This window comes from Lipophrys pholis (genome assembly GCF_963383615.2).
Source record: "Lipophrys pholis genome assembly, chromosome: 3".
NCBI lineage: Eukaryota > Metazoa > Chordata > Actinopteri > Blenniiformes > Blenniidae > Lipophrys > Lipophrys pholis.
This window is the reverse complement of record NC_137627.1, coordinates 8,650,693-8,665,760: the sequence shown is the minus strand read 5'-3', so window position 1 is coordinate 8,665,760 and position 15,068 is coordinate 8,650,693. Positions and strand designations below refer to the sequence as shown.

General features: G+C 43.9%; 1 protein-coding gene across 1 annotated transcript in view; it reads right to left on the bottom strand.

Annotated features, from left to right (window-relative positions):
* Positions 1 to 3,743: 3,743 nt before the first annotated feature.
* Positions 3,744 to 15,068, bottom strand: part of ankrd13b (ankyrin repeat domain 13B) — a 40,781-nt gene continuing 29,456 nt past the window's right edge. The window contains exons 10-15 of the mRNA XM_080460413.1: positions 12,523 to 12,659; positions 11,369 to 11,526; positions 10,903 to 11,091; positions 10,164 to 10,327; positions 6,765 to 6,841; positions 3,744 to 5,544 (exon numbers count right to left, since the gene is read on the bottom strand). Of these exons, the coding sequence (XP_080316539.1) occupies positions 5,343 to 5,544; positions 6,765 to 6,841; positions 10,164 to 10,327; positions 10,903 to 11,091; positions 11,369 to 11,526; positions 12,523 to 12,659 (927 nt within the window). The 3' untranslated portion in view covers positions 3,744 to 5,342. The remainder of the gene's footprint in view (positions 5,545 to 6,764; positions 6,842 to 10,163; positions 10,328 to 10,902; positions 11,092 to 11,368; positions 11,527 to 12,522; positions 12,660 to 15,068) is intronic.

Here is a 15,068-nt window from a genome sequence, read left to right as displayed (position 1 = left end):
TCTACCCTAAACATCAGCCCCGAGCTTGCTTAGATAAGCTTGGCTAATTAAGCCATCACATCACAATCAATTTTAATCGACACACATCTGCTATGTGTGAACACAACAGCAACGTCAATGCGGGCCCGGCTCTGATTGAACTCATTCCAACAAATGCCTCATTACTCATACTGATTCATTCTTTAGAATCATTATTTTGTAGAGAAGTCCCATATGGTCTAGTGGTCAGGATTCCTGGTTTTCACCCAGGTGGCCCGGGTTCAACTCCCGGTATGGGAAGGATGTTTGCTTCATTGATGGCCCAGAGGTGAAAGGAGTGTCTTTGTGTTTGAACACACTGCTGTGGCTCCTTTTAGCAAGGCTTTTCAACCACTTTATTAGTGTACTTTTTGTTGTCTGTGTGAAACATAAAGCATTCTTCCTCTTACATAGTGCCTACATGTGACTCGTGGCCATCAGGATTTGATCTGATGCAAATTAACGTGATTGAAAGTGATAGAAAATAAGCACACAGTGTCAATGAGAAAACCTCAGTGAAGAAGTCTGCAGTTACCATTATTTGGTACCTTTGAATGAAAAGATAGAAATTCAAAATGGGATTTTCACACGTTCACTGAGTGACGATGAAGCTCATATCCCCACAATTGACGGAAATCTTTTGTATGTGTGACTTTTAACTTCAAGCAAGCGTCTCTTTGAACGTGTCGGTCCCAACTCCCCCGAGGAGGGGGAGGGGGGGGGGGGGGGGGGGGGGGGGGGGGAGGTTCTCCATCAGCACAGCCTATTTCAGGCTGACATTTTACCTACTGTTTCATGTGGTTAATTAAACCCTGAGATTGTAGGCCACTGGGGCTCCTGCTGAGGCACTCGCAAGCAAATCACACAAAGATTGACATTAGAGGATGAAAGCACGCGTTAAAAAAAGAAATCTGGAGAAAGCTGAGACGTCAAGGCTCGTGAGCTGTGTGAGGAAAATGCAGAAAATATTACATCGGCTGTGCGTAAATCAAGGAGAAAGCGTACGTGGAGGGTTCAGTAAAACCTTTGTAGAGGAAGATGACGGCTCTTTTTTGTTCCAAAAGAAAAAAACGGAGTCCGGGGGACTGTGGCGGAGACGTTGCATGAACTGGACCCAGTGTGTCAGTGTGTTTCTGGGTGGGTTTGCCGAGGTTGGCACGGTTCCCCTTTGCATACTGATGCTCGCAGCTTCTCTCTCTCTCTGACAGACACACACCTTGTTTTATGTCTGCGGCTATTTACACATTCACCCCACACACGCCTGCAGCCCAGTGCTTCACGGGCCCAATGCTATTTGTAATAATGGGCAAGAAGGAAAGTTGCTCCTGCGCGCTACTGATCCACATGATATTATTTCATTTCTCCGCCTGTTTCTTTTTCTTTCTGAAGGTTTTTACAGCCTCTGGGCTGCTACTCCTCCCGGTAAGACAGGAGTGGAAGTAATATATTGAAACATATTACATTTGTGGGTAATATAAGTCAATATAAACTCAAATAGTTTTCTGAATTAGACAAAACAACGGTGCTCAGGTCATTTCAGGATCAATTGTGCAATTTGCTACTGGTACAACTAAACAAACTGGCCCCTAAAGTTCAGCAGAGGCATAGTGACGGTTTATGAAACACGTGACTGCAGTACAATGACAATTTCAAATCATATTCAAACCTTTTAACCTGCTTGTAGCTTTAAGTTTCTTCTTTTCAGCTTTACTGCATTTTCAGATTTAAAGTATTTTACTCATCCCTCTGGAGAAAGGATTTCTCTGCATTCAACTCAGCCTATTAATAGTTAACGTTGACTGCGTATACTATAAGAGCAGCAGTAGGCAGCGTGTGGGAAGCCGTTTGAGGATAAAAGTCTTGGAACCTGTTGGGAGCTTTAACTTCTCACAACTGCCTGAAAATTGCAGGTTCTCTCGGAACTGCATTTTAAAAAAAGAAACTATTTTATGAATCGAATGTCTAGCAAAACAACATCCAAACGTTTCAAAGTGATTTATTACAACTCAAGCCATGTTACGGTAGTTATACTCGAGTACACATTTTCAGCACTCATTCACCCGCTGCTGCCTTAAATAACTGCAGACCAAAACCTCCTCCCACCTCTCTCACCCCCTCTTGGATGTGAGTGAAACTCTGGGAATCTATGTCACAGTGAAGATGATGAAGGTGGCAGCTGCTAAAAACAGATCAGCCCTCTGTGGCGCTGACTGACGCCGCAGCGTTCCCTATCTCGTGAGAAACGAAAGGCTTTTGTGGCCGTCCCTCACTGGAGAGGACCAGAACATTTAGAGACAGTGGAAAGCTGAAGCTGAAAAACCTCAGCATGGGGGGCGGGGGGGTCAGGGGGGATTTAGAGCATTTGAAAGCTGTCGGTAATTCAAAAAGGATTCGAGGGGAAAAAAAAAACTAAAACTGAATTACTGCCTGGTGGATGTTTGCTTCTGCCAACCAGTAAAGTCGCAGCTGGCATTACTGTCGCTCGAGACTGATTAAGAAAATACTGTATGTCCAGTGAAGACTGTTTGAAAATGTCATAAAACATTAAATGAAGCATCTCAAGAGATATTGCATTCACAGTAATGGAACGAACCTTTGACTGTTTCTGAGGAGGAATGGACGTGTGCATCCTATTTAAACAGATGCCTGCAAGAGCTTTTAAAGATGCCGCGTAACCGAGGTGGAGTGGATGAACGTTCTGCAGCATTCACATCTGTACGGAGGAGCTTATCAAGTCATTTTGGATAGAAAAATAAAGCACACGACCCTGCCTTACCTACTTGTGACGGAGTTTCTGGCTTTCAGGATTTAAAAGCTCTGCTTCACTGTTCTAAACCTTCGGAGGAAGTTCCTGTGAACTCATATGAGGATGATTGAAATCAGGTCTGACCACTGATGGTCTGCAGTTTACATCTAAACTAAAGTCATGATGGATTATTTTACACATCTCTGTGAGAGAAGGTGCAAAGAATACTTCTGGATTTCATGTATTCAGTTCATTCAAGAGGGTTATTGAATCCTACATTTTCTTTGGGTTATAAAGCTGGAATCCAGTGAAGACAACACTGAACATTTGTTTTCTGAACAAGACATTACTGTTGGACAGATTTGTTATCTGTCATATTTCTCAAACTGTGTTTTAACACATTTTACCAGTAGAAATACTCATGAAAAGTAAATGATCCATTTGTGTCTTTCAGTCAGGCCTGAATTTTTATTATTATTATTATTATTATTAGATTTTGTGACTTTACGTCACTTCTTTGTGAGACAATGTGGTTGTTTCTGAATTTAGTATGAAGAGAAGAAGCTGAGATGATCTGGTTCTTCTAAAGGTAAGGTGATGTTTATTTAAGGCTGCTTAATGTAGCGCACGTTTACTGAGCATCTTACATGTTGTGTTTCAGGACGAAGGAGATAACCTGAGGCACTTCTCCTCCAGTAAAGAGGAGTTTAGTGAAATTGTAACAGAGTGGCTTTTCAGTTATTAAAATGTAAAACTAAATGAAAGCAGAAAGTACAAAATCCAAGCCATTCAGCTTTCTCTGTGTACGACGTGTCACTTAGTCAGTTAGATTTGTTTCTTAATTAATTTGTTTTAAATTAACCAGAAGTTACTTTTCGAAACTTAAGTTTTGCTTCAACAACTATTTGATCCATCAGCCCTTTTTGGTCGATACGTATGAACACACAAACCATTAAAATAATGACCCCAGCCATATGCTGCTGCTCCAAAAGACGTTTCTTTATTTGAATCTTCTCAGTTCAGTTCCCAGAACACACCACAAAAAAACATCTCACCATGTCTGCAACATTTTTTAAAAAGTAAAAAAATGAGTGTTTTTTTGTTTTTTTTTTCCTTATCAACCAGGCAAGCTAGACTATGAATGACAGAGAAGAGAGGAGGAGGCGATTCCTCCTCAGTTTGTGCTGATATCTGAAATGTACATTTCTTTAAAACATTTTCAAAAAAGAGGTAAAAGAAAAACAACAAAAGAAGCGGTCTCCGTCCTCCTTAACAACACATGGCCCTCAGTGTTCGCCGCGGGCCCCCGAGCCCTGCAATTCAAAGCTCCTTCCAATTATGAGACAACATTCATTTGGTTTTTGTCTTCTTTTTTTTTTTTTAGGGAGGGTTAGTTTATACGCTTGCTTTTCTTTCCAGCATGTTGTGTTGCCAAACAAACCTGCTGTTAGGGTGCAATAAAACCTCGAATTGCTTTGTTTTGATAGCTTTTACAGTGATTCCTCCACAGCGCGCATCAACTCTGAGAGAGCGCGCTCTGACATTGTAGACTCCAGTCAGACAAAATGACCCCCCCCCACACGCACACACACACACACACGCACACACTGGCGCGGGCCATGCTGAAATATTTGTACACAATAAACGTACCGTGACGACACAGAAATACAGAAAGATTGCCCGCTCACGTGAGAAGATGCTAATTTACAATCACTTTCAGTAACATGTCTAACCCACGACCCACTCACAAGCCACTGGCACGGTCTCTTTGTATTATTACACACAACACCTCCGTCACATACACTTTAATTAGTCCCGTCACAACTGTGCTCCTGCAAAACTTCACTTTGTGCTCAAACCCATCGTCAACAGCCACTAACAGTCATATATATGCGTGATCCACCCACAAGCTAAGTACAGTACGTCTGGATTTTTGTGCAAATGGGGGGGGAAAAAAGAACGTACACGTTTAAAAAAATCCCCATTTTAAAACCGAGGAAGTCAGATGGTTTGTCAACATTCAACTCAACGAGACCAACCGTGTGTGTGTGTGTGTGTGTGTGTGTGTGTGTGTGTGTGTGTGTGTGTGTGTGTGTGTGTGTGTGTGTGTGTTTTGACGCTGGAGTGAGAAGTTGGCCTAACGCACGGTGATTTCATTGGATAAAGGTGATCGGTTGGCCCCTGTGCGGAGAGCTGGTTTTTTTTTTTTTGAAGTTATTTTTTTAAGCAAAACGCCTGCGAGAAGTCATGAATCCTCCGACTTCGTATTGGATGTGCTGTTGGTTGTAAACTGGCACTGCCACTGTGGCACCAGAGAGAGGACGATTCCCCAAGACTGTCTCAATGCCGCACAGCACGGCGTCCCCGTATGGCTTCACGGAAAAGGTCTGGTGGAGGCGGCGGGAGAAGAGAGGAGGCGTTTTTGATCTCACTATGAACTCACTAACCGAAGTGGGAATTTCCAGCCAACTTTAAATGAAGCCAATTTTTACCCCCTTTTTTCTCCCCGTGTATCCTCGGCCCAGACCCTTCCCCTCCCTCCCCTCTCGGGCCGACGAAGCGCCGGGCTGCTTCACTCTTATTTCTCCATAAGCGACAGCTGGATGATGCGCTGCAGCTCCTCCTCGTCCCGCCGCCGTCGGAGCTCCGCCTCCTCCAGCTCCCGGGCTGAGATCTCCATGGCGATGCGGAGCTGCTCGTCGTAGGTGCAGGGGGCGGGCTGCTTCTTGGAGGGGGTGGAGCAGAGGCTGGAGGGGGCGCGGGGCTTGTGCAGCGGGGTTCTGGGATGAGGAAAAGGAAGCAGGTGATGAGTAACATCACAGTGAAGCCGAACGCTGGTGGACACGCCCACACTCACAAAAAACAACAACAGGAACCTTTCAAATAGAAGCATTTGCCAGTTTCCCAGGTCTAGTATTTGTTCCTTGTACCTGCGAACTACGTAATCCTCCTTCAAATCGATGAACACCAGGTTTTTTGATCACAGCATTCACGATTCAGTAAATGCTAAATTAGGCTCAAACTTGAACTTAACACGCCTCTGGAAGCGTTGCTCTCTCTCTGTAACTCTTTCAACTTTATATAGTTGTGTGTCCTTACGTATTTTTGTGTATCCCGATTGTCATTTCCCTTCTCTTTCAGCATATTTGTTGATCGTGTGTTTGTGGTGTGGATTATTTTGTGTCTCTTTGCGGCCACTCTTTTCATAGTTTTCTTAATTCTTTCTTGTAATTTTGCCTCTCTCTGTAGTTTTTTTTTTTTAGTCTATTTTCCTGATGATTTCTAATATTTGTGTAGTTATTACTGAATTAGTGGAGCTTGCAGCCTTTCCCACATTACTCTTTTGGAAACACGACTTTACTGAAGTTCACAGCGGTTGGAGGAGAAAAAAGGAACAGTTGCGGTGGTGATAAGATATTTTTGGCTTGTTCGCAGTGTATAGCAGTAGTTTACTCGCACACTATAACTGGCATGGGGGGGGGGGGGGCACTGCAGAAACAGGACTATTTAAAAATCTGTGTATTCAGCTACTCGTCGACAAATGGAGAAGACGTGGGGAGAAACAGTGTCTAAAGATAAGAGGCTAAAGTCAACGGCGGCACTGTTGGCGGAGAGAGCAGGAAACTTCCTCATCCTCCACTTCTGCTCTCTTTCTACAAACACACATAATAGTGCACCGCAGATAGGAGATGAGAAGAGAGCGACAGGATGGATAAGAGAATAGAGAACGGGAGGACGGCACAGGAATACAGGACGTGAGTCAGGGCTGGAGAAAAAAAACAGAAAAAGGAATACAATGGAGGAGCTGGAGACACTGAAGAGGAACAACACATGACGGGAGTGAGAGGAAGCGACAGACAATACAGTCTGAGGCACAGCAGGATATATTGAGTTTATCTAGACAGTCCTGTGTGGTCCCCCCCCCCCCAAAAAAAAAAACAGAGGCGCTCGGTGTAATCAGGTGGGTTTTCGTGAAAGAAGAAGAAAGTGTCGCGCTGACCTCTCGAGGTGGCTCGGGTCACAGGACAGGGGGTGCGTTCCCGGCTTGCTGTTGGTCAGTGCTTCCCAGATGGTCACCTAGACACAAAGAGGAGGTCAGGGAGCGGGCGGAGGAAGGAGACGCTCACTTTCCAGTAATGTATGTTAAAGCTCCTCTCTAGCACACGATTTTGAAGATATTCGTTCGCTTGATCTTATGTACAATATGAAAAAAAAAAGACTTCAATTCGTAAGCTCTTCCTCAACGTCCAGGATTTTTAGCAATCCCTTGTTTTGACAAGCAGTTTTGGTAGTACGAGAAGATTATGGCAGATACTTTTGATGTTGAGATTGACTGATGCTTATCACTCCCCTTCGTTTTCTACAGCCTGACATACACTCTTATTTAGATTTACTTCAATCGCCAAATCCTGTCAAACGCCTACAGAGGTTCACAAGAACATGAGCAAGAAATTCATTATTAGTAGTTTTGATGAATGTGAAATCCGTTGAAGATATGCACCTCTGACTACTTAAACGCTTAATAGAGGCCATTAGCTGGCTCCTGCACATTAACTCAATCTTGATCCATTTTTATTCTGATCAAGCATTTACTCGCTTCTGCGGTTTTTATGCTTCTATCACATAGGTAACATCCACATATGCATCTCAAAACAATTTTTGAGACGCATATGTATTAGTTAGTTTGATCGCACAGGCAGCTAAACATGTCAATTCTACTTTGTTTTGTTTTTCTGTCATTAGTCACAAAAAAACCCAAAGTAATCTTTGATCTGTGCGTGAGGGTGCAGAGGGTGGAAACTACAAATATCTGGACTACAAAGCCCATGTGGTGAGGAAGGCCCAGCAGAGACAGGTCTTCCTCGGAAAGCGAAGGAAAGTTCACCACCCTCATCAACCAGCAATGGAGAGCCTCCTGAAACCCTGCTGCGCTGTGAAGAACAGAAAGGACCTGCAGCAGGTGGCGGGGACGGCAGCCAGAGCAGGCGATCGAAAGATCAATCAGAAATCCGAAGATGACCGGCTGTATAATAAAGGACCCCACACACCCTGCACATCATCTGTTCTCACTGTCGCCCTCTGGCAGGATTTAAAGATCCTTTTGAAACATCAAATAGGCTTAAGAACAGTTTTCTACTTTCAAGCAGCAGGATTAGATTGAGCTGCATCTCGACATGTCTTCTAACATACAGAGGCTAATCAACTGAGAAGGGGGGGATAGTAAACATGCCGCATTTTAAGCCTGAAAAACTCAATTATTTTTGTTACGTTCATCTGACCTCTGGTTCCAGCTCGTGACAAATTTGTGCTCAGCCAACCTAATTAACTTGATCCTGTTTCTACTTTCAATTTAGATAATAGTACAATTCAATTAAGAAAGGTTTTTTTTTTTTTTTCGCTTCCTAACAATTAAAAAACTTGGACAGAGATAAATTTGCTGAGTGGTCAAAGCCGTAAAACGGGGGCGTGTGTCTGCTGTGTGATCTTTTATCACCTGTCTAGCTTCAGTAAAACAGCTTTAATTAAAAGTGGCATCGCCTTCTTTCAGCACAGTTTGAGGCAGCAGGGTAACAGAGCACAAATCCCCCGGCAGCAGCCTTGCACCTGTCTCCCCTCCGACTTCCCCGGCCGTTTCTGAGCCAAGAAAGCTCTGAGGATGTTCTCTGAATTGCCTCAGATTGAATATTTATCCTTTACTCTCGGTGCTACTGGAAAAGGGCCAAACACCACCAGGACCGCCATCTGAGGGATTTCAAAACCAGCACCGATCCTGCGGCTGCGCTCAACATAATGAGTCTAAGCTGCGTACTTCAGAGGCAATTTATTCTTCTCATCGATTTTACTTCAGTATTGATTGTTTTTATTTTAAACCTGGCTGCTTTTCTGCTACTTCAGTGCGCACATTTGTCAGCTCTTGCTTGATTTATTGGCGAATTTATTGCAGTGATTTGCACTGCGTATTTCATACAGGGAATATATCCAATATGCATCCAGCTCGGTTGATGAAGCAACATAACTGCTTGACTGTTGAAAACCGTTTTCCATTTTAGACTATTTTAAAAGATAATATTCTTATTATTTGCCGTCGTTATTGCAGCGGTGCCTTTCATACAGCAGAGGAGTGGTGAAGCGGCACCTTCGGATGCATGCATCAAGAATTACACTGTTCCGTCTATAAATCTTGAAATATATAAGCTTCGAGCAGTGCAGGATCCCTTCCCTTGATGTCAGCTTCAGAGAAGCATCGCTCACTGAAACCTGTTCAACTCGGCAGGTTTGGAACGGATGTCTTCTCACTCACTCATAAAATTACCTCCTGAATTCTGGCAAATCTCATGGTGAAACGTTTCGAAGCGGTACAGCAGTCTGGCCATTTCCACTGCTTCCGCTGGCCAGTGAGCTGGTGAAAGATGTACCAGCAGTGACACCTCTAAAGCCGCCAAGTTTATTTTAAGTGTTGATACCTTGATCTCTTTTGAGTACGCCAGTGTACAATCTTAAATGTACCGAGGCTAAATAGTAATGGAACGCAAAGGTGGCAGTGAACTCTTTAATTACCCTCGTAGTAATCTTTAGTTGAATGCCAAAATTTACAAATACATTTGGAATCCATAAACAAGTGTTGTTTTGCTCCCCTTTGCAAGATCCCTCAAATACAAGTGGGAAGCATTAAAGTTACAGTAATTCAAAATAGTGCGAGCATTAACACAATGATGCTGGAACAGAGGATGAGAACCGTCACACATGACGGTCATCGAAAACACACAAGGGTGTAAAAACCTCTAAAAGGGTTTATACTAATATATTTCATACTGTTGAAGACTTTCCAAAAAAAGTTCTAGTACAGAAGTATTTTGCATTCACACAAGAAAACAAACCAAAGTACCAGATAAGTTTTTTAATGTTTTTCTAAATGAGGGAGTCACTAACAATTGTAACAGGATCTACCTAGTATTTGCCCGAATTCCTATTGTGTCACCACATAGTGAGGATTCATGCATACTTTTAGTATATTCAGCCTCTCCCAGTGTGTTCAGATTACTTCATTAGTGTGTTTAACACGAATCCGTACGAGAGATCTTGAGCAGCTAACTTTGGTTCCTGACGACCCTTATAGTTGTCAGGTCTCTGTGTGTCTCACCTCGAGTTTCCAATTAACCAATGTTCCGCTTGTCTCCACTCCTTCCTTGTGTATTTAAACTCCTCTCCCTCTGTTGTTCTTGTCAGATCGTCTCGTCAACATGTCTCGCCTCTTGTCGCTCTTGTGTCCCCTGAACTTTGTTCTAATAAACCTGGTTTTTATGGAACTGGAGTCTGCGTTTGGGTCCAGCCTTGAAATCCCTGACAATAGTGCTTGTTCAAATTGTCAACAGATGAAGATATTTCCCATTAAACCCACCTGATCATACTCGGATCCGGCCTCCAGCAGACTCTGCTGTATGGCAAACTGCAGCAGGTCTTCCTCCTCCTCCCTCATGCTGTCTCTCTGCTTGCCTCCAAGCATGGTGTATCCTGGCGGGGGCTCGAACACACACGGGGGAATCTCTCCTGCTCGACATGACACTGCAACACGGGGGGAGGGGGTGAGGAGGCAAAAGGGCAAGCAATGGAAAGAGTTATCTGCAAGTAAAGGAGGCGAAAGGAGGGGAGTGGTGGAAGAAAGCAGAGGGGCGATCTCCTAATGAAAAGACCCGCAGAACAAATTCAAGCTTATTACCTACATCTACAGCGCAGGCTGATGAATAATTCCTCAATCTGGCTGGGTCTATTTGAACGGAGTAGATTTATTGTGCGTTTCTGCTCAATAATGTCAAGGATTTTGAAAGAGGTCTCCTCTGAGCAACCACGCAATAAATTTTCATCTCTCCCTCTTGCTCGGCTGCAGATTTAAATGCAGCTGCTCGGATTCTGACGAGGCGATAGAACGATGAAAGCGAGCCAAACTCTCAAACACGCAACACAATGAAGATAGCCTTGCATTCAGAGCCAGGGATAAATACTCCTCATAACTCCATCGAGCGACTGTAAACTCGCTTTGTGGAGTGAAGTATGGCCGAGGTTCTGCAATAAAACGTGAGGGAGGATTTAAAAAACGATTTAAAAAACCCAAACAAAAACAGAGCAAGAAGGCTCCTTACTGGTGGAGCTGGAGCTGGAGACACTGGAGGAGTCGCTGCCCGGAGAGGGCGTGTCTGTCCGCGGGGGTTCCCTCTGTCCGTCCCCCTCCATCACCACCTCGTTGTCAGCACGGACACCGGTTCCCTCCTCACAGCCATTCAGGTTGCTGAAGGTAATCCTGGCGTTTAGGATGTGGTAGAGAGGGATTTCTGCCGAAGTTGGACAGAAAGTTTATCTTTTAACTCTTCACGTCACTTTCATCCTTCACCAAATCGTGCATGTCTTTTAATCAGCTTTTCAATCACGGCCTATCTTTTTACTCCTTCTCGTCATCTGTCTTCATCTTTCCATCCATTCCACTACCAATGGGTTAACTGACTACTCGTCTGCCGTCCCCCTTACTCAAGCAGCAGTCATCCTTTTCTCATTTTACCGTAGCCGTCCTTCTATCCATCCATCTATCCATCTCACTCTCCTTGCGCTTACCGATCTTGACGGGGAAGCCAGGCGGCAAGCGCAGAGTGATAAAGTCCCGCAGCTTGGCGAAGAGAGCGTTGGAGATGGCCATGAGATCGATGATAGGCACCACTTGTTCTGCCAGGGAGAGAGGATGCGACTCGCACAACCACAACTTGGCTTTAAACCTGGAAACCAGAACACACGAACAGACGCTGAAGAGGCTTCCAGAAATAGAAAGAGAAACTTTCCCGTAGCTGACAGTCTTTAAACTCTATCAGTTCCTTCGTTATGTGACTACAGTGTTAGATTCATGACTGCATTGATTTCCCAGGCACCTACATGATAATGGGCAACTGTTAATGTAATTCCACCACAAAAAAAATAAATATTCCCAAATCATCCAGAAATCTTACAACAGCATTAGTGGTTGTATGTCAGCCTGAGACCGCAACAGTTCGTCTTCATTCAAACAGTTTGTTCCTTGGCCTGCGGTACACAAATACATCGATTACACCAGCCAAGATCCACAAGCTGCCGTGTGGCGTTCAGACTGAAGCCAATCAATTCTCACGTTCTAATTTGCCCTATAATGAACACGGGATGAAGGGACAGTGCGACTGCCTCAAAGACTTCATTCTCACCGTCGCCTGTCACTTCTCATCAGGCACTTAGGGGCAATAAGTGTGAAGACTGAAAATGGCAGAAGCATCAATAGTTATGTAGAGGAACACGGGACGGATCATTAGCTGGCAGGCGGACGTGAGCGACTGTTTTAGGCATCCTCTGTGACACTGAATCTGACCAATCATTTAATTCAGACACAGCGGGTTTAAAGTAAAACGTTATTTTTCTATATTTTTCACATTCACAAAGGGAATCTGCAGGTTTCTTTCATTTTATTTAGTTTTGTTTCCACTAGACTTGCAAAAAAAAATATGGGAACAAAGCTGAGTCATCCACTCAGCAGTGCGATAGCTGCACGACTATCCCTCCGCTTTGTAAAGCACTGACATCTGAGTGACTTTCACATGAGGATCCCGGGCATCAGACGCCATAATACAGCTGATTTTACCCTGCTTATCCTATGTCAGTCATTCTGTCAGCTCTGAAACGGTTCGTCTGGAGGGGCGACTTCACCGCCTGCAGCGCTGCCCGTCTGTTTCCCCGTCTTTCTGTGTCACCTCTGGGTCTTGGTGGTGAGCTGGCAAGGGTGGCCGATGTCCCGCTGAGTCGGTGATGAGCTGGGGTTGAAGTATTCCTCGGCCGTCAGCGCTGCCGGGTTTGTCACTGCGGGGGCCGACATCTGCGTCACCAGGGCCTGAAGAAGGCAGACAACGAGTGAAATCAGCATTAACGATCCAGATGTCAACATTTTAAAAAGGTAGAGAGCCTGAGTAGCATGGGTTAGGGTAACCCTAACCCTAACCCTAACCCTAACCTAAGAATCCACACAAGATCACGAGTCAATAAGAATGACTCAAAGATTGCTCTGCAAACCAGTGGATGTGGCTTTTCAAATTTCATTTGCTTTTCTGTTTTGTGTGAAGAGAAATCTACTCGGTTTTCAAGGTTCTCCTTTCACCAACTGAGGCTTAGTAAAAGCTTCAGCTGGAAACAAACCTCAAACTGTCGGAACACAAGTGTCATTGAAATAATAACCGAGCATTTATCAATTAAAAGCTGATTACGGGATTATCATCAGTCAATGCAACACATTGGAAAATTGTGCCGATTGGAAAAGGAATGAATCACGAACGAAGATTTTAATATGTGTTCATCTATAAGGACAAGCTGCTTTCTCCTTCAGCTTCCCATTTGCTTTTCTATGCCTGATTTGCATTATTTGACCTTGTTATGCCAGCACAATTCTTGAAGTGTATTGGAAAAAGCTGCACGGATTAATCTTAAATCGGCAATTAAAATGTGTTTGTGGAATAAGTTTTTTTTTTTTTTTTTACAAGTACTGCAGCTTTTAAAGATTTTCTAATGATGTATCTTAAATGATTCACTTATCAACTTTTTATGCTGTTTATTTTGTTGTAAGTCTCTTCTGAATTTGAACTACTCAGTAAGAAATGCATAATCATCTAAATATCAAATTACAGTATTTTTTGTAATGGATACATCAGCTTAAGCACATAGTGGTTGATTGACACAATGACACTTGTCATGCATTATTACAACCCCCGTCCCCAAAACAGAGGACATTTCATTGTCGTTTAATGAGTTTGACTTTAGGATATCAGTCAAGAGAAGTACGTCATTCCTGTCACAAGCTGCCGAGTTCATGTGGAGCCAGATCAAAGAAATGCTGCTGGTGGCACTCCATAATCAAACCCAATGAACCTTCAAGTCTGAGCCCATGTGTCTCTCTCAGAAAAGCAGGGTATCCCTGACTCAGATAGGGAACGAGAACTAAGTTCAAGTATCTCAGGGTCTTTTTCATGAGTCATGGGAGGGGGGAGATCACGACACAGTTCATGTGGGTGGAGAGGAGGCTGAGCGGTAGCGCAAAACTCGCTCACTTGTGGTCATGAACTGTGGCTCACCAATGAAAGAATGAGATCACGGATACAAGCAGCTGGAATGAGATTTCTCCACAGGGTGGCAGGCGTCTCTCTGAGCCCCATCATCCAGGAGAGGCTTCAAGTGGAGCCTATACGCCACACTGAGAGGAACCAGCTCAGGAGGTTCAAGCGTCAGATTACGACGCCTTCAGAGGTTTCCCAGGCACATCCAACCGGGAGGCGGTCAACCCTGGACCCACTGGAGAGATTATATCTTTTGGTAGGTCTGAGAGCACCTTTGGAGGAACTGGAGGAAGTTGAGGTGGAGAGGCATGTTTGGGCTTCATTGTTCTACTAAACCAAACAGCGGCAGAAAGTTTCTGCGGAGAAAACATCAAGTTCCTTTTTTTTTTTGTTTCGCAGATAGCGGTGTGGGAAAGAGAAGAGGTGAGAATAAGAAGACGGGACACAGCGAGAGCAGAAGGACTGAGGTGTGAGTCATAGCTGTTCTCCAGCAAAAACAAATTAAAAACCATAATCAATATCCGGCAGCAGGTTGGAGCGTCTGAGTGACTGTTTTATGCTGCTGGACTCCTCTCCTGGTGACACGGGGGATTTAGCAGCTGGGATTCACACACTGCTTGTCCAGTCACCGAGGAGGTGATCGGGAAGGTACTGTACCTGTAATAATATTTCACTCAAGATGGCTGTGATGAATATGATGACAAAGTTTAATCTATTTCAGCAGTGGAACCAGGTAAAAAAAAATAAAAATCTTGTGACTTTATGATGTAAAAGAAAACTGAATATAGAATTGCAGCCTTGCTTTTGTATCCTTCTACTAACCAGCAACGCTGCAAATTACATTAATGTCTCCCTGGATTCATGTAACATGTCGTGAAGATTGCTAAGATCGATGCTAAACTAATCATGCCTGTAAATGTGTTTGGTTTGTCTTTTTTATGTTTGTCCTCTGACTGGGCTAGTCTAAAAGATGGATGGGCATGACAGTTAAGTGTGGACTGCAGACATGTCAAGCACATGGGCTCCTCTTCTTTAAAAACCATGTGGTGATGGATGCAGTCTGTAAGTAGTGTTAGTAAGTGTATAAAATGCTTTCAGAGAGAAGTCGTCTGTTCATTCTCATCCTCATACAGAGAATCTGTGGTGAAAACATGTTGGATGGCTCCTCACCTCTCAAGTTGGTAGGAAACAGAAAT